The sequence below is a fragment of the Atractosteus spatula genome, chromosome 2 (assembly GCF_055471065.1).
Source record: "Atractosteus spatula isolate fAtrSpa1 chromosome 2, fAtrSpa1.hap1, whole genome shotgun sequence".
NCBI classification, from domain to species: Eukaryota; Metazoa; Chordata; class Actinopteri; order Semionotiformes; family Lepisosteidae; genus Atractosteus; species Atractosteus spatula.
The window spans coordinates 45,446,589-45,466,238 of record NC_142707.1 but is presented as its reverse complement, the minus strand read 5'-3'; the positions used below and the strand labels follow the sequence as shown (position 1 = coordinate 45,466,238).

Below are 19,650 nucleotides of genomic sequence, written 5' to 3'. Positions count from 1 at the left end.
TCTAAAAGTCTGCAACTTGTGTGCTAACTAAAAGTACTCTACATCAGGGTTATATAACTCCTGGTCCTTAAGAGCCCCAGTCCAGCAGATGCTATAGGTACTGTACAGTACCTTCAAATGATCAATTTCTAAAGGTCTGGAAGAAATTAGCTATGATCAATTAAACATGTGGTGTGCTCAAATAACTAATTCATAGATAATTGAGAATAAAAATCAGAATATCATTCAACACTCAATGGTCATAATTCCCCTAATTAAAACACTACTTGCTTACTTGCTTAATTGATTAATGACCAATAAGAATGACTGGATTGTGTTCTGTAACAGATCTCCAGAACCAGGGTTGGACAGCTCTCCTATACTTCAATATATAACTCCTGTTTAATGCAAAACTCCCTGGAAAACGGAAAATTGACTTTAAGGCACTGAATGGTCCAGCTTCAGGTTATTTTAAGATTTTAGAGTTTCACTGCAACCCTTAATCCACGCTCTGTGGATTCAGGCCTTCTTCTTACTCTACCAAAGACTCAGCCAAAGCTTCCCACATTGGGTGATAAAGCCTTCTCCCCAGCACCTCATCTGTAAAACCAACTGCCCAAACTATTACAGACTCTGAGACTACTAGCATGTTTATACCTTAATTAATTGGGTTTTTACTTAAGCTTTTAATGGATAATTTCATTTTACTAGGTAAATTATTATGCTTGCCTTTTAACTTCTGTGATATGTATTATGTACATTATGTGCTATTGCTCAGTGCAATGGGTTTCGTGAAGGGGGTTCATAAAAAAATGTATTATTATCCATCCATCTATCTAAAGTTGGCAAACACTTTATTTTCAACCCCCTCACAGTTACCTAAATCAGTTTATGGTAACCTGTCACACTGGGACAGGGCATGACGGTAAGGCAAACACACCCTCTAAAATTTGCCCTGTCTGGGCATTAACGTTCTTTTCACACTGTGAGCCCACTGTGGTCAGGGCTATAGGACAGGTGAAGGCAAATCTGTCTGTCTTCAAGCCCATCCAGCTCCACTGGAGCTGAGACAACTATGACCCTCAGCTGATGACATGTGTCCTTGCAATTTACAAATGGGCTTTAGCGTAGTCCTGATTGTGAAGGTGCATGTGTCACAAGTGACTGGACAGAATTTGGAGGATAGCTGTATCAGCATGCAGCCTGCAAAAGGAAAAACTAAAGATAACTTCCACAATGGGAGGAAATAGAAAGAGAGCAGCTGAAATGTTCTGTACTTCACTCTCTTTCATCTACCTGTCGGCGTGAAATTCCACTACTTGTCTCTTGATGGGATTCAGTCTACCATCTCTCCATCCTTTGGGTTACAGCAGCATTGATAAAAAGAGTTTACCAATACAACAGTATCCTACTTTCTTAGGAATAGAAGCAACAAGTCAGTTTTTCACTTCATTGAATTTGGAGAAGCCTTTCCTTATTAACTTTCTAAGGACAAGTCTGAAAAATTCAAAAATGAGACAAGAATGCACGCACAATGTAATTGACGTGCTGTCCAAAGAAAATTCTTCCAATAAAAAAACAGCAGGATGCACACTCTTTACTCCATTATAACTTACAGTATTTTACACTGTCAAGATCAGGACATGCACATTTGGCTCAAATCAGATCTTATATCACCTAACACGAATTATTTGAAAAAGATACCATGTAAAAGGAAGCCTTATTTCCCAATTAAATAAAGTTGAGAGTTAATCAATTACTGCATAAATATGCCTATTGAGATATAGACATCAGAACATTAAAACTGTCAATTAGAGCACAATGCCTGAAATAAAAATAATAATTAGATGTACAGTAGATATAATTGTATGTGAGAATATATGGAGATATAAACACATATTTGCATTTAATAAAATATTTAGGCTCTCACACAGCTTCAGATTCTGTATTACATCTTAGGTGAATTAAGATCATGATAGTTCAGGTGGGTAGCTGCGTCAGCATGCGTAGGCTGCAAAGGAACAAGTAATAGGTTTATTCCATGCTGAAAAAAAGAAGAAAGAGAACACAACGTTTCGGCCGTGGAGCCTTCTTCAGGTGTGAGAGAGACAGGGCAGTAGGCAAAGGTAAAGTAGCGGGAGAACAAAGGTTGGGAGGGAGGAGGAGTGAGAGGCGGGAGCAGGGGACAGAAAGATAGGCCAATCAAGAGGTGTGAAGTCAGAATGGGTGCAAAGAGGTGTGAAATGAAACTTCCAATGAATGGAGAAAATTTAAAAGAACATTAGTCTGTCGTTAAGGGAAGGGAGAATGTGTGATCCTAGCTGCAGAATAATTTTAGTTTCGGTGGTCTTTCTGATGTATGAGTTCGGAAAACCATCTTTGAGAACACAGACGGAGAGATTAGAGTGGTCATGGCCGTCAGAGGTGAAATGAGAAACAATGGGCTTGGAGAGATCTTTAATCTTCACAGCCCTGACGTGTTCTCTGAAGCGGTCTCCAAGTCTCCTTCCTGTTTCTCCAATGTAGATGGCTGGGCATTTACTGCAAGAGATACAGTAAATAAGGTTGCTGGAGGTACAAGATGCTGTCTGGGTGATCCGGAATTGTCCTGAGGGGCCTTGAATGAGTGTGGTGGTGGCTGTGTACTTGCAGGTGATACAGCGAGTTCTGTTGCAAGGAACTTAACTGGGCTACCGTATCTCTAGTCGCTGAAGATCAAGGCCTTGCAACAGAACTCGCTGTATCACCTGCAAGTACACAGCCACCACCACACTCATTCAAGGCCCCTCAGGACAATTCCGGATCACCCAGACAGCATCTTGTACCTCCAGCAACCTTATTTACTGTATCTCTTGCAGTAAATGCCCAGCCATCTACATTGGAGAAACAGGAAGGAGACTTGGAGACCGCTTCAGAGAACACGTCAGGGCTGTGAAGATTAAAGATCTCTCCAAGCCCATTGTTTCTCATTTCACCTCTGACGGCCATGACCACTCTAATCTCTCCGTCTGTGTTCTCAAAGATGGTTTTCCGAACTCATACATCAGAAAGACCACCGAAACTAAAATTATTCTGCAGCTAGGATCACACATTCTCCCTTCCCTTAACGACAGACTAATGTTCTTTTAAATTTTCTCCATTCATTGGAAGTTTCATTTCACACCTCTTTGCACCCATTCTGACTTCACACCTCTTGATTGGCCTATCTTTCTGTCCCCTACTCCCGCCTTTCACTCCTCCTCCCTCCCAACCTTTGTTCTCCCGCTACTTTACCTTTGCCTACTGCCCTGTCTCTCTCACACCTGAAGAAGGCTCCACGGCCGAAACGTTGTGTTCTCTTTCTTCTTTTTTTCAGCATGGAATAAACCTATTACTTGTTCCTTAAGATCATGATGTAAGGGTCTCAGTTCCAGTCCTACGGTACCCCTGAGCCTACTATTCTTTCTCTTCCAGGTGAACTGTCACTTACTTCACTGAACACTGAATTCAACATGTATCAGCCTTGATCTTCAGCGACTAGAGATACGGTAGCCCAGTTAAGTACTCAATAAGAAACTGAAAGCATAGCTGGAATGAAGACAAAATAACTAAGATTATTTTGACCAAGACTGGTAGACTTGGACCACTGGACCAGTGCTTTTGTGTTTCTCTATTTCTTCATAGACAGAAGTAAAGCACAGCCTATGCTCCATTGATTACATACAGGCAGCTGTCATGAATGAAACACTCCAGCAGAATTTATCAGCATGGGCCATGTCTCCATAACAGTGGCCTGCTGTCCTTACAACAACCCTAGCCACTATTTTTGAATTGACTAATTTGTTGTCCCTATAAGAAACACAATATAAAATAACACTAGAAGAGTTTCTAGTTGGGCCTAAGCAAAGAAGAGGAGAAAAAAAGTGCTGAAATGTGTCCCTTTTTGTGAAAAGTGTCTTAATGTCCAGGCACACTGCGGGAGACATTTACTCACTCTGTCACACAGCTCCTCAAATGTGCAGTCGGCTACAGTCCCACAGGCTTTACTCAGTCTCAGCTTTCTGCCTTGCACTTTCAGAATCCTTGGCCGAGTAACTATGGGAACACGAACAAAGGCTAAGTCTTGCCTGGGTAATTACAACAACAATAAAAAAAGGAAAAAAAAAACATCTCTCAGCACTAGGAAATGCACGGCCTGATGAATAATAGCACATGATTCAACTAATAAATAAGACAAAATACTGATACAATAGCAGCCACTTGAGTGTGCGGCATCAACCCATGTTCACCAATGGAACTTACTAATTGGTCAGCGGAGATTGGGCATTGTGTTCTAAATGTATGCTCTTTCAAGAGAAATTAACTTACGTACTATCATTTTGTTTTTGAGCCAGCTCATCAAACAGCTTATCCATGACAGCCTCCACATCAGCTTCACTTGTGCTACAGTGAAAAGAAGAATAGAATATGAAATTAATAACACTTGAAGCCAACATCAAACAGCTGCTGGGGCCCGCTTAGCTTTTTGCCCATCAAAAAAAGAACAGGATGTTATACTCTAAATACAAACATTAGATTTAGAATACACATTAAAAGCAGGGAATAGTAACTCTCAGGTAGATGATTCTGCCTTATTTGCATACACTGAAAGACGTCCACACTTGAAAGCTGAAGCCAGTAATGAGGCAATAGAGGCAAAGCAAATCCATTAATGCTATGTGTACACAATGAGAAGAAAGGCCGCTGCTTTTCTCCTGCATGCAAAATAAGAGCAAATAGGCAAAACAGTCAAGCATCCGAAGCAGCCACCTTTGAAATCTGCTCTGAAATGGTGTGCGAGTGTGCGTCCGCGCTTTGTGAAAGTAACAACGGAACTCGCCCGCTTTTCAAATGAAAGTTACTCGCCTCAGAAGTTACATATTCATGGTTTTGCCTTTTTAAGCATGATTCACCAACCAATCTCCTTTAAAGGCCAATAAAAAACCTCGCATTTTAGTAACATTAAAGTGACTAATTAGAAAAAAACGACAATCACACCTCGGGCCGAGGTGTGAACACTCTGAATACGGCAACGAAGGTTCAATTGTGCCAAATGACTGATCGGGACAACTGCTGGTTTTTCTGGATATATCTACAGTGACTGGGCACCATGAGAATCGGTTGTGTTCAAAGCATCAGCTCTGTGTTCTGTCGTGACCCCATGAAGTTATGGGTAGAGGGCTAATAACCCTCCCAAGAAGGTTTATATCTTCTGGCTTAACAGAGGGAGGAGCTCAAGGGCTTAAATGAAAGCTATTGACTAGTGTCGCCTAAAGCGTTACCCCACACAGAGTTCTCTGAAAGTAGACTGAGAAAGAAACTAATTGATACTGATGCTTAAGTGTTAATAATTCATTTTCCATTGAGCAATTGAATAATATCAAATCTGCTTTAAAATAAATCAGCAATTTAAAGCAATGCTCTTGTGGGGCATGTTGTAATTAACATTATTACAAATGTTCTTAAAGAGAGTTTATTTCATTTCACTTTATTAGTGACAAAAATATTTGAATTGTGTTCATTGTAAACACAGCACAAGTCTGAAACTTTTCTTTTTTGTTTTAAGAGTCACCTCAATGATTATATTGGGAGTGACAAGAGTTTGGGGATTCACCAGAAAAACAATCTGTCTATAAATACTTTCCCTGAAAGTGTAGAGTTTCAATTGTCTTGCACCACAAGCCCACTTTCAAAGAATGAACAGCAGCTTGTGGAGGACAGAAGATCTCAACTGTTTTCAACCACTTGAGCCTGGTTTTCATATTACCGTTTTCTCCTCATTTTTTTTCCCTTCATTTTGAATGTGGTTCTCTATTTAAAACCAATCATCTAAGCCAGGACTATCACTGCTGTGAAAGCTGTGCAAATTTGTTAGAAACAGGTTATATACCCAAGTTGCTAAGAACTGTACATATAAAAATAAGGAATTATTTCATTTACCTATTTGTGCAGATAATCTGGGCAAATTAGTTTAAGAATTGCATAATGTGCATAAGGTTTAATGTGTGTTGTGTGCTCAATAATGGAAAAACACTTTGCCTTTCTTACTTTTGACGGGCAACTGAAATCACCTGATATGCACTATTTAAGGTGCAGTGCCACTTCAGTGGAACTTACAGACGTCTTCAGGCATTTATTGAGAGTATTTCATTTAGTGTAGGTGATTTGTTTTCCTGTTTCTCAGCTGGGCCCTTTTGACAGCCCTATAATACATGAGCTGCAATATAAGAACATTTATGGATACTTTAAAAAAAAAAGACCTGACCAAACTTAAAGAAATCCTAAATAACTATGGTATAAATGGGATATTCATGGTATGGTAAAGTTTTTCTTTAAAACAAAACTGAAATGCACAGAATGCTGATTTTAAAAAGGCAGAGAACAAGTGCATTAGCCTACACTGTCATCCAAGGAAAAGCCTTCATGAACATGGGGCACTTTTCTTCCCTTACCTCACACACAACACACAGGGCCAGCTCATTTTGCAGGAAGGACACTGTGAAGGAAATCTAGGTTGCCACTGTCCATGGTGTTGGGGCACCAGTAGGTGGCGATCTTCCCTCTGTACCAGAATTTTCAATAAATTCTGAATCTCAATCTAAAGTTCCCTCTTAATTAATCCAACTGATCAAGCAATTTCTCACTTCTGTCCCTGTGCTGCTGCGTACCAGGACTGCTGCCAAGCAGTAGCTTACGCTGCTCTTTGGGGCAGAGCGGTGGCACTGTGGCTATGTATCTGCGCCTGTGGATGGAAGGTTGCCAGTTTAAGTCCCGCGGCTGGAAGAGGAATCCTACTCCGTTGGGCCCCTGAGCAAGGCCCTTAACCCCAACTGCTCCAGTGGCGCTGTACAATGGCTGACCTGTGCTCTGACCCCAAGCTTCTCTCCCTGTCTGTGTGTCTGTGTCTCATGGAGAGCAAGCTGGGGTATGCGAAAAGATGAATTCCTAATGCAAGAAATTGTATATGGCTAATGAAGTGATCTCTCTATGTGAAGTGCTTTGGTAGCATGAGAACACAGAGTTATTAAAAATATCAACATATATATGTACAACTCACAGGTAGTATAGTTTTCCTGCGGTGGGCATGTGTCTTTTCCGGTAGTCTATTCCAGAGTCCAGCTGCAGTGATCGGCAGTGTTCCTTGATATTAAGAGAAGAAAATGAGGGGTGAACACAGTGTGTGTTGGTAGTGGAGACAGGGTCTAGACAGATCTCAAGTTCAAGAGATTTTACAGAGAAGTCACTTAAAGTTGACCATTTTTAGCAATGCTGTCAGTCACACTGAATTAGACAGCATTTTCCCTTTTAGCCTTTGCACCTCTTGTGAAGTGTTGCCTGTCTTTGAAGAAAAAATCGTGAGAACTTAACCCCATTAAAAAAATCTATTTTATAACAAGTTAATGGGACACACAAAATATGTTTCATATGACAGAAAAACTAGTGCACATCGCAACTACCAAATGTGAATCAGTATTCTACAACAGTACTGGCAAATTATGGAATCAGTGAATTTCTGCTATCATCCTCCTTGATCTGAGAATAATTAGTAATCACTACAAAGCTAGAGGACCGAAATATTCTATTCTCCTGTGCTGTCAACTTTTACCTTGATCTATGCTTAAATGAACAGAGTTCTCTTTCTGAGGCAATTTGTTGAATCAGGCATAATTACAACCTGACATGCTCTGAATTGCAACACAAAAGGAGATGTCATTTCATCAACCTCTGCAACCTTGCACCATTCTGGGATGTAAATAGTTTTAACGCCACATCGCAATATCAGGTAATGTACATTCTCTTTTGTTTCACGTACTATATAGCTTGACACAAAATGCATTACTTCACGGCCTATGGAAGAAGCAACACAATCAGTCATAATTTCATCTGTTATTTATAATCAGATGTGCTCCACAGAGTCTTCATGCATCATTACTTGATTGTAATTTTATTGGGTTCATTAAAACTTTATACCCCTCGCTGATTTATTTTTTTCCCTGCCTTTTGCACATGACCTAACACAAGAAATGAACCCTTTTTAAAACAGTTCTAATCGTGCTTAGTGCAGTATGAAACGTATAAAACAAAAGCAGTCCAGGGCGTCCAGCCTTCTGATGAGAGGGATGCCCATCCTGCTATACTGACATTAGTATGAACAGAGGACGGTTCTGAAGTTGCATGAGAACACAGGTCAAAGAAACATGTCTTCTGATTACGTTTCAGTCAGCTTTGAGACACTATGGGAAGCTCACAGGCTCCTTCTGTCAGCACTGATGCAGTGGTTACCAGATTACACCGGTGCAAGCAACACTCACTCCTTACAAAAAAAAATCCAAGCAATCTGACATAATGGCAAAACATTTTAAAATGCAACCTTCCTGTCCACAATATTAGTAATTAATTTAGTAATTTCAGACAGAATTCAGTTAGGTTTAACATAGGCTCACATAGTGTATTCAGGTCAGGTAGCACTACACAGGTGATCAACATTTAGTATGTCCTCTACGAGTCACCAGAACACACACAGTGTGCCATAGACTGGCCGAGACACTTCTAAAGTATCTGAACCAGAACAATGTTCTAATTTGTCTGTAAAACAACTTTGAGATAACCAACATTATCTGAATGCATTTGCTGCTCTTTGACATTAAGTGTCTATCCAACTCATTCCACAGGGAAATGAAAAGGTGACGATCTGGTGGCACAGAGGACCTGTGGATAAAGTTAATGTCCCCTCTGTGTGGAAACACATTATTGTGTTGAAAGATTAAAGGATGCATTGATGTTGTTGCTGTAACAACAGGTAGAGCGGTAATATCAAAATGTCAGCCTAATGCTTTGTGAAGAGAATATCTTTAACAACAAGTTGTCTTTTAAAAGTTGGCATTAATGGACCCCCACACCATTACACTACTTCCACCAAAGCAATACGATTGTCTATGTATGGGTTTATATACAGTATACAGTATAGCTAGATAAGACACAGAAAAATGATTCATCTGAGATTTGTTTTACCAGAAATCAAGTGAGCTGCCATCCATACTGAAGGACAAAACGCACAAGGACAAGTCACACAGCTCTGAGACTCTGCGTCATGATGGCCGTTTGTCTTTCTATATTCTGGAGCTAGCAAGGATCACAGAAATGATGCAGGGCTGCTAACACAGTGCACACATATCACTACATCTCATTGTATCACATTCAATTGGGTTAATTAGTTAGACTTGCAAAATTCATAATTAGGACTAAAAATGTAAAAATGTTTCTAAAATGGGTCAATGTGTTCATATAGTGAGAAGAAGAATACTGAGAGAAAAGATTTACAGATTAACAGATTTTTATCAAATCTCCAAAGAGAGACAATGGGAAATATCTATTGAATCAAAGTGATTAATTTAAATTTGACAAATTTTACAAATCTACAACTAAGCTTCACAAACAGCAATACAATAACACTCATTTATGTTAAAAAAATAACCAATGCTGTGTAAGCATTGTATAAAACCATGTAAAGTCAGGCTTTTTGAGGTTTTTACCAGTTTCACTGGGTTTTACAGAGAAGGCAGTGTTTTGCAGGATACACACACACATCAGCAAAACTTCCCTAAGGCACTTGCAGTAACAACCTGGGCCCTGGTCAGTTTCCTTAACTTCACCATATTGAGCCATTGACCAAACAAATCCACACCAGCCCGGCAAAACCTCATATACTGTAATCAACTCTGAGCCGATGCCATTGCCTAGAAAAGAGCAGACCTGGCTGGACTGTCCGACAGGGGCATACAGAAGCTATTGTTGTTTTCTTTTGCAAACATGCTGAAAACAGTAGTGAGGTAAAGTTGGAAGCAGGGATTTCAAAACTAAGACCGAAGGGAGAAAACCAGAAATAAACTAAATACAGTTTCGCACTGCACACAGATGCAATGCTGTAAGGATACAGGATGAATCTTGCCTTTCAATTCAGAAATCTTAAAGGAATCCAAATGCTAATAAAAACACAGCCAAAATCATGAGAACAAGTCTTTAAAAGTCAGCTTAATGCACATTTTTCAACTTACGGCGCTCCTGATTGTCCAGACTTTCTGAACTGCAATTAAACGTAATAATGAGCCTTTTTTTTCTTCTTAAAGTAAGATGCTTTCGAGTTTGGAAGAAAAAGAGCCATTGAGCTCCAACAAAAGCTAAGGATAGCTAACTATTTTGCTCTGATGAGGTCCACTGCCTCATTACTAACAGCAGAAAACATTTGATGCTTTTTTTGTTTGGGAGAGAATTGACTAGCCTCAAAGAACTTGGGGTGGGAAGCTGTAAAAGAGAAGGGGGAGTGAGGGGAGAGAGGGGAGGTTGTAGTCCATTCACCAGTTTGTGTCTTACAGCCACTGTGAAGGGGAAAGAAAGGAAAAGAAAGCTTAAAACACTGCCTTTATGCTGCCAATCCAGGACGACTCCTCTTACATCAAAGTGTTTTCACTACCATGGCCTTCTCTGCTAAACGTATTCAGTCCAGGGACAGGGAAGCAACAATGCATACACACTAATTATGCCTAATTATCTATTCCCTTTAAGTGTGACCAGCTTTGGCCAGGCCTGTTTGTTATATGGGTTTCTCACAACCTCCCCCCTGCCCTGTCCGGTGCTCTTAAAGAAACATCTTTTGAAAGCTGTTACTGCCTTCAGTCAACCACCCCCGGCCCCCCTGACCTCCTCACTCCTCAGTGTCTCTCCACTCCTGGATGAGCTTCACCTGCGCTAAAAGGCTGACTGTTCTATTATTAGCAGCAACTGAGATGCATGTAAAATATAAGGACTTCCTTGTTAATTTGGCAATTCCCAACTGTGCTGCCAGCACAGGAGCCTCTGAAAAACAACCCGTCCTGTGGGTCTTGTCCTCTTGCTTTCTTTTCATGATCTAAATGAGACGTTTATTGGATTAAAGTTCTTCTCTGCGGAGCTCCAAGGTGGCCTGGGACAAAAAGCTTAAAATCTCACTGGCTATACTAATTGCCTTGGGACTTCCAAGCAAAAAAAAATGATTTCACATTACATCAGAAGCTGAGCTCATGGAACTTTAATAGGATTTGTAATCGGTTTCCTTTCCTGTTTTCACTCTCAAAAGGTGAAATTTCAGAATGGCACCGTTAACGCACAGAATATCACATGCAATCAAATGCTGTGGCATGAAAACGAATATAAACAGAAAAAGCAACAACAGAAAAGCCCATCAGTAAGAAACGTAGTAATGCAGTTTCAGCATGTGACTTGCGCAGTGCTAATCTTTCTTCCTTTTTTGTGTTGAACCTTTAAAGTTTCATTCACTTAACATTGGTTTGTGGAAAAGAAGACCTTCAAAGACAAGCAAATATCAATTTTGTGCTTTTCGCTTTCTCATTACAGACCGAGTTTAACTTGATTCTTGCTTTCTTCAGGCAAGCTGATGCAGCAATTAATACTCACAATAGAGAAAAGAACAAATGAAAGAAAGAGCCCACAGATACTTGAACTGAAGTACGGTTATCATATTTCCGACATAATAACTTAATATTGTAGACTACCGCCCATCAAAAGGTAAAATAAAAAAGTCAATCCTTTACTTGGGTTTGGAATACAAAACATGACCCTGAGCAGTCAAATGGAATAAACAGAGGCCTTTAGAAAAAGAAGAAAAAAATACCCAATGAGATTTAATAACATGTTCGAGTTCTAAAAATCCATGTGTCTGAAACTACCAACTTTAAGTCCCACCGACAGACGCTTCACGTAGCATACAGCATTCTAAATATGAACGCTTGCTGACACAGTATGCGTAAAGCACCAACTAGGATGAAGAAACACTAGATGAGCACAGAATGATGCCTAGACTTGTATGCACTCCTGTAATTGCTCTCCGAGTATTTCAAACACCTGGCCCATACAAGCCTTCTTCAGGACTGACACTTATTGATAAGTCTTACTTTAAATAAGGACACTAAACAATTTTAAAATGTATTATCTTTTTATATCACCGATCAACTAATGTACGGACACCAGGATTATATCTTCATGCAAAAGCCTTAATTAGCTGGCGAACAATAGGAGAAAGTTAGGAGGATGTGTCTTCTTTTTTTTTGTATGTCTCCTTAACACAGCACCAGTTCAAACAAAAGCCCATAAGCCCATGCTTTTTACTGTACATCTCTTTGTTTGACAGAACAAAAGTGATTAAACAGCTGCAAATGTTTACACTAACATTTAACACTTGTTTAACTCCAAATGAACTTAGGTTCATTTAACTGTACGTCACAAATATTTAAATCCACGTTTTCAAAGATCAAAAATACAAAGACATCTTCAAATGTTTCAAAAATACATTTGCTCTGTTTAACGTTTTTAACTCCTGGCACAGATAGCCGTATTCTTCCAAATACCAATTTTTTCACTGAAGATGTACTGTAGGTCCTCCACCACTAATTATATAAAAGGAATGTCTCCTGTCATAATGAATAACGTACTACAAAGGATATGTGTTTTTGAATACAAAAAAGAAAGCACATAAAGAAATGTACAATATTGATTCTAACTAAGTAATCTTTAAATTGACTGCACTTAAGTTAAGTACAAGGATCTTATTAACTTCAGCAACAATTTATTACTGGTTTAAAACCACAAATCTAACAACAAAAAATCGATCCTGGATTCTGAAACAAGGTATAACATAGTGCTGTTGATAATTTCAAATTAACAATCATTTTAAAGATAACTAATAACTAAAATATGATAAAGATGCATTTTCACAACACAATAATGTCAGTAAAGAGCTGTGTAGAAAATGAAATGTTCATAAAATATGGTGAGATGTTAAGATTTTACCAGTGCTACATGTGCAGAACTGCTGAAGATTCACGTTTTAATTTGTATTAATAACTCCTAGCGGTATAATCCCGGATTAACAGAGAACAAAGGGCACATCATTTCCACAGGAACAAGTGACACAGAGATACGGATTCAGGCTCTTTCTGCCCAACATATCAATGGTTAAACAGATCAAGGCCCCTCAGCCTCACTTTACTCCAGGTTGATTTCCCATTAGCCTCTCTACTTTTCTCCTAACCACTAATCATGGTGATTTACCACAAGACTACTTCATTGTGACTGAAATCATTTTCTGCCCAGTGGGAACTCCTCCTCCACACACCTCTTTAGAACAAGCCCTCTGCGGCAGCAGCATTGTGAGGCTCTAGAGTGGACGGCAGTCCTGCTGTTCCTCCTGCAATTCTGGTAATAAAAAGTCAATTGATAAGTAAAGACATCACTGGGGGGATTAACCCTGGCACTCCAGCTCAGGTGACAGCTGAGCAAAGGTCAGGGGGGTCCCGGCACTGACCTCGGGGCCTGGCCCATGCCTATTCACGCCATAGAAATGCTGCTGCATTTTCGGGGTGTTACGAAGCCGCAGCCTGACAGCTCTAATTTTATCAATTAAAGTACACCGCTGAGCAAAATGGCCGCTTTCCACTACAATTGGCACTGCTAGAATAACCCTGTGTTACTAAAACAGATGGCACGACAAAGGGAACATGGAAACATGACGGGGCTTTAAAATGAAGTAAAATAAAAACAGAATGAAAAGCATTAATTATTTCAATCAACATGGATTAAAAGACACTCTAAAAATGACTTCTCCAGGCAATCAGATTTATATACCGAGTTATCAAAGAAATAAACTCCCAGTGTGCTTTTCAAAATTCTGTAATTAAATCTTGCTAGGAATCTGCATTTGCCCTGCATTGTCGAGAAAATCAAAACTGCCTGTAATTTCTTCAGAAGCAGCTCATAATTAAGGGCCATTTAACAGTGATTTAGACATATGTTGAGACATTTGGTGCCACAATTTGTTTCTTTTCATAATTCTGTACAAAAGGTAGCTCACTTTGAAAAAGGACATGGAAGCACAATTGATTCAGCTTTTATGCCGCATTTACTTTGTCTGGCATGGAGCGCTAAGTGAAACACTTGTATATCTATTACCAGGGGTACAAAATGTGCTAACAAATTACACCATTGGATCATAAAAGTTTTAAAAGCTTAAACAATCAATGACTCTTTTATTTCTCCAAGATGTGCAGTTATCTAATTTTATTTCTTTTTTTTATTTTCTTAAAAATATTTATTTACTTAGAGCTGGCCACCAACAACACAGAAATATATTTTTATATATATAACATGACATGTTTTGATGAGATCAAAATGGTCAAGCAATTAGAGAAAACTTGACATGTGAAAGAAAACAATAAAAATATCTCTTCTAAATGTGGAAAAATGTTTTATTTGTGAAAATTCATGCTAATCAAGCATAAAATCTATTTTTCTACTAAGCAATGATGTGTAATGATGTGTAGAAGCAACAAGCCATATAAAGATATAAAAGCTTAAATTAATATAATTAAATTGCAAAGCTCTGGATCGCATTGCTACACCTTCTGCAGCTCACATGCTCTCTAACTTTGAAATGCAAGCAGGCTAATAATTCCCCAGACTAGCCAGCTCTTTACAGGTGCTACTTATTTCCTGTTTTAATTACTAGCTGGATTGTAATATTAGTATCCCAGGGAAGATCAAAGAAATCCTGCAAACCAATATTATAGACAGATGGAAAATGCATAAAAACATGACTTTTCATTACCTTCAGCACTGCAATGAATGGCACAAAGTTAGCCCTCTGAAGCCCATTTTTATACAGGTCTGAAAGAGAAAATTTGTATTAGCCTTGCTGTTTAGCCTTAATAATGTCATTTTTCCCTCACAGATTGGCAAACAAAGCCTCTATTGAGAAAAAACATGAAGAGAAAACAAAGGAGATGAGGAAGAGTAGAAATTGATTTCTCTACTGGCAACACATGAAATTCATTTCATTCGCAAACAATGATTGAGAAAGAAAGGCTTTGCTGAACACACAGCATCTAAAGGCCGAATGAAAGGGGAACTCAATTAGCTCTGTAAAATGCACTGCATTTGAAATGCAGTACCACAAATACAAAACATCATCAAGCTGCTTTCTACAAATACTAGCTGTTGGTGTTTGTTCGAGTCAAAAAAGTTGCTTAAACAAGGGAGTTTTATGAATTAAATAAGGGCATTTTTTATAATATATAAAATTCCACACTGATCCTAAGAGTCTAGAGACCAAAGTCAGTGACAATTTGGCTAATTGTATAATTGTAAATTGAAATTGCACCATATTCATTTCATTCTGCTTATATTTCCATACTGGTAAACAGATGAGATTGACTCGATAAGGAATTTCCAAAATCTGCAAAAATATTTTATGTGAATGATGTAGCAAACATTAATCTTTATTTACGCTAAAGCTAAATTGGATTTTTTAACTTGACAAAAACTGCAGCGTGCATACTGATGTCTGCAACAAACGAAAGCATTTACCCATTCACTGATATCTTAATATTTGAATAATGGCCACTCTGTTTTTTCATAAACTATAGTATTCACTCAGAAATGAAATAGATATACTGTAAGTTGACTATATTTTCTCTATGTATAAATGTATTCATCTAAATATTAATCATGGACTGATTGCAACTTGAATGGTTTTAATTCCTAATACACTTTAGTAAAAAAATATTTTTAAAACAAAATTGTATCTAAGAAACTATATAAACAGTGCTCAGAATGTACTGGTGTACCTAGACATCTCTCAGAAGGATATATGATTTTGTATTCCCTTCGTAAGGAAGGTTACTAATCTTTATTGTGGAGTTATCCACTGAATAAAGCTTAAAGACATACTATGCTATGTAGCAGCAACAAAAACAGCACAAAAGATTTCCACCCCTCTCTCATGACTGTCTGGCACAAAGCACACCTGACGTTCTGTGCAGAGCAGTCTGCTAGAGTCGATCCAATATTGACAACACGCATAACAGTATTTTCTATGCTTTGCAAAAATCCCACACAAGTTGTTGGGCACTTCTATTTTGTGTTAACGTGTAGCATTTCAGTTTCTGAGGTTTTAATACTCAGAGTGAAGTTAATTCATGCTGACCCTAAAAATATAGTCAGCACCAAAAATTAAATAGAAGAGCTAAATGTCTGACATTTTAAAGCACATGTGAAAATGCACTTTTTTTAAATACATTTTTTAATTCGCCATTAGTTTGTTTGGTGGTAGATGACACCCTTAGTACTTTCATTAACTGTAAATGGAGATGGTTTGCAGTCTATTCTGGTTTGAAATGTGGTCTGCCCTTTAACTTTCTATCTCATTGTGGGGACTGACTGAAGATATAGCTATCACAGCAACAAATTTTGCAAAAGCAATATTTAAATGTGTTTGTGCAAAGGTCTAAAACACCTATTTCAACCAGTCTGAGCCAGAGGTTGAAAGTGTTAACAGATTGAGACTTTGACACAATGGCATGGAGACCAAGACAACTGAAGGTTCTATTCTGGTGAAGGCTTCATTCGCCTGAACAGCCGTTGAGATATTAAGATACTTCTGGTGGTTCATCATTTTTAAACTGCCATGGAGGACTCGGCTGCCCCTGTTTGCTGGGAATGGAGGACACAGGAAACCTAGCAGGCCTTCATGGTAACTGAAGTGGCTCCGAGGCTGAAGGAGTTTCTTCTCCGTAACCCTGTTAAAAACAACTCCTCAGAACTTATTATCCAGGTTCCACAGCGGGGACAAGGGGATTGACTTTGGAATCCACACAACACCAACAAAAAAAAATCGCCTAAAAAAGTTGCCTAATTTGTTAACGATAAAGATATTCTGACCTGAATTTCAAAGGCCAATAAAACTCAATTCAAAACTGGTTTTCTGTAACGGCAAACTAGCGTGCCTCTCTAAATGACAGCTACCAGACTTGCAGGGTTACCGAACGCTGGCTAAGAAACTCATTTGTGGTGTTAACTCTCAGAAAACATTATCTTTTTTCTCTTGAAAAGCTCCGTTTGTGATAAGATCTGTGTTGAAGCACCAGAAATCCATTATTGTCTTTTGTAATTATGCTTAAGAGTAAGTTAACCAATAAATCACCTACTGTAGAGCCATGGTTCAACCCTAAGGTATAGATATCACAGGTTTTCATCTAGGCTGTCTTGTTAATTGGCCATGACCTGGATCTCCAAGTGGTGGAGCATAACTGTCCACATTAACTGTCCAAATCGTCCACTTCACTAGGGTCCTGAGTTAATTCAGTATGCATTTCCACAGGGTGCCATGTAGCAACGACACCTGTGGATTGCCTCACATACATGGTCTGGAAGTACCATCAGAGAGACCTGCATCAGGCTCTCTTCAAGGCTAACTCTACAGTGGGTAATGTGGACCTTGCAGCATGAACAATGGAAGGAGGTGGCCTTCTACTTCCACATGGTGCTCATTCCTCTTGTGTTGACGTGCGTGAAGTGACAGTCAGCCAAACTCACTGATATTGATTCCATAAATATAAAACTGATTCCAGAAGTATACAAATCCAAAATGTAAACAATAGATACAGTTGGAGGTATACTGTCTTGTGGATGATGGTCTTTAAAATGATCAAAGCAAAAAAAAGTCCAAATGATAAGCAACACATTTTATTAAATTTGGATTTGATAATATGGTTGCTGCGATGTAATCACTGCTAGAGTCAATATTTATTCAGTGACGATATACTATCACCCCCCAGAGATAAAAATTTAGAAAGTAATGTCAGCTCAACATTTTAACTTGCACAGCTGTCTAGGATGTTAAATAAGTGTGCAGTCAAAACTAAAGAGAAGGCAAAATCTGATTATGATGGCAACATTTTCTGTGGGCATTACTGTCATGCTACCTAGGAATCCTGTACTTACACTTTTATATTTGGCTGATGCTTTCATCCAAAGAGACTTACTTTTGCACCTAGATATTTTACCTGAACAATTAGAGTGAAGTACTTTGCTCAAGTGTACAACAGTAGCATCTGACATGGGACTGAACACCTTCATACAGTATATGATGATGTTACTCTGTTTCTAATGCCACTCCTGCTTGCCTGCAATTTATTTTTTAAATAGTTGTAAACTGTAATACGGTTTATATTAATAAATCAATACCACATGTAACCTTATTCATTTTTGCTTCTCATCCAGTTTCATTTACATACTTTATACAACTTACAGTACTGCTTTGAATGTTCAAAAATATTAAGATATAAAAAAGTATAATAATAAAGGCACTGATAACATTTTCAAAAATTAACACAAATTTTAAAAAATACACTACATTGCAAAGTAAAACACAGTAGCTTTCTGAAAACAAGCAAATCTCCAGGGTCTGATGGTATTCTAACAACAATACTGAAGAAAAACAGACACTTTTCATAGGTCATTAATAAACTTCTTCCAACAGTCACTCAAGACAAATTTAAAATACACAGACTGGAAAACATTTAATGTGGAATTCATCCACAAAAAAGGCAATTAAACCAAATGAATTACAGACAAATACTGTAAATCTTATTTCTACATTTCAATTTATGGAAAGAGTATCATAAATACAATAGAGGATCTTCTGTATGACAATACGATTCCAGGGGATCGTGAACATGGATTTAGAAAAGACAGGTTTTGCTCAACTAAGTTTCTTGTACTTTGAACAAGCAACGGCAATAATGGATACAACCAGAGCTTAGGATGTGGTGCATTTAGATCTTCAGAAGGGTTCTGATAAGTTTCCATATAAAATATTAATTCTGAAATTCAAAGCAACAGCTAGATAAGGTTTTTGGATAGAGGTACTGGTTAATTGTTAGAAAACAGAGTACAGATTAGAGTGAATGATGAGATTGGTGTGATTTAATTAGCAGAGTGCCACAGGTACAGCAGCTGTATTAGGAGCACTCCTTCCTAGTTCAATCTTCCTACTGTAGTTCAATCCTTAGTCATTAAGGACCCCATGGCACTTTATAATTGAGTAGGGGTGCTAACCCTAAGATTAAGGCAATCCTAAAATTCCCCTTAATTCAACTGAAGAAGCAGTTTCTTATCACTCAACCTAATCTGTGGAGTGGTGGTGCTGCAGACATATAATAGCTGATGTGTGTCACCCAGGTGAAAGCTGCACTTTAGTGCAGGGTGTGAATCCCCTCTTATATCCCTCTTCCTATATCACTACACCTACAGAAATGTAAGGATTTAGCATTATTACAACTACAACTGCTACTACTACTATTACTACTACAGGGGTTGTGGTACAATGGAACAAATTACCCACTGGATGAGATCGTTGGTCAATGAACTTCTAGAGACCAAACAACCTAGATGGGCCAAATGGCCCCCTCTCATCTACAGCCTTTTCTTGTGATCTTATGTTGCATTTTCTTTAGGCATAAAAATACAGAGTGTATGGGGTTTGCGGTAGTGCTTAGGTACCTTAGCGTAACCCTCCCCTTGCAAAAACATTAGAAATCTTAAGTGTCCACAAGACTAATTTGGTGAGGCTCAGCTGTTGACATGATTACAAATAAAGATATAAGCCAGTAGCAAAGGCTGCTGGTCTTGTGGCTGTTGTAATGTGGTTTGCTGAAGGGGTGACAGGTTACCTTAAGGCACCTGTGTAATTGCAACAGTATCCCCCAGACTGTTGGGAGAGGCAGGGATTTGACACAGATTAAAGCCTAAACACTGCTGAAAGCA

The 19,650-nt window shown here is 38.6% G+C and overlaps 1 protein-coding gene across 1 annotated transcript in view; it reads right to left on the bottom strand.

The window, feature by feature from the left end:
- Positions 1-19,650, bottom strand: part of afg1lb (AFG1 like ATPase b) — a 54,210-nt gene that overhangs the window by 9,758 nt on the left and 24,802 nt on the right. Inside the window, exons 7-10 of the mRNA XM_088932084.1 lie at positions 14,654-14,712; positions 7,055-7,137; positions 4,331-4,401; positions 3,953-4,053 (exon numbers count right to left, since the gene is read on the bottom strand). Coding sequence (XP_088788210.1) covers positions 3,953-4,053; positions 4,331-4,401; positions 7,055-7,137; positions 14,654-14,712 — 314 coding nt within the window. The remainder of the gene's footprint in view (positions 1-3,952; positions 4,054-4,330; positions 4,402-7,054; positions 7,138-14,653; positions 14,713-19,650) is intronic.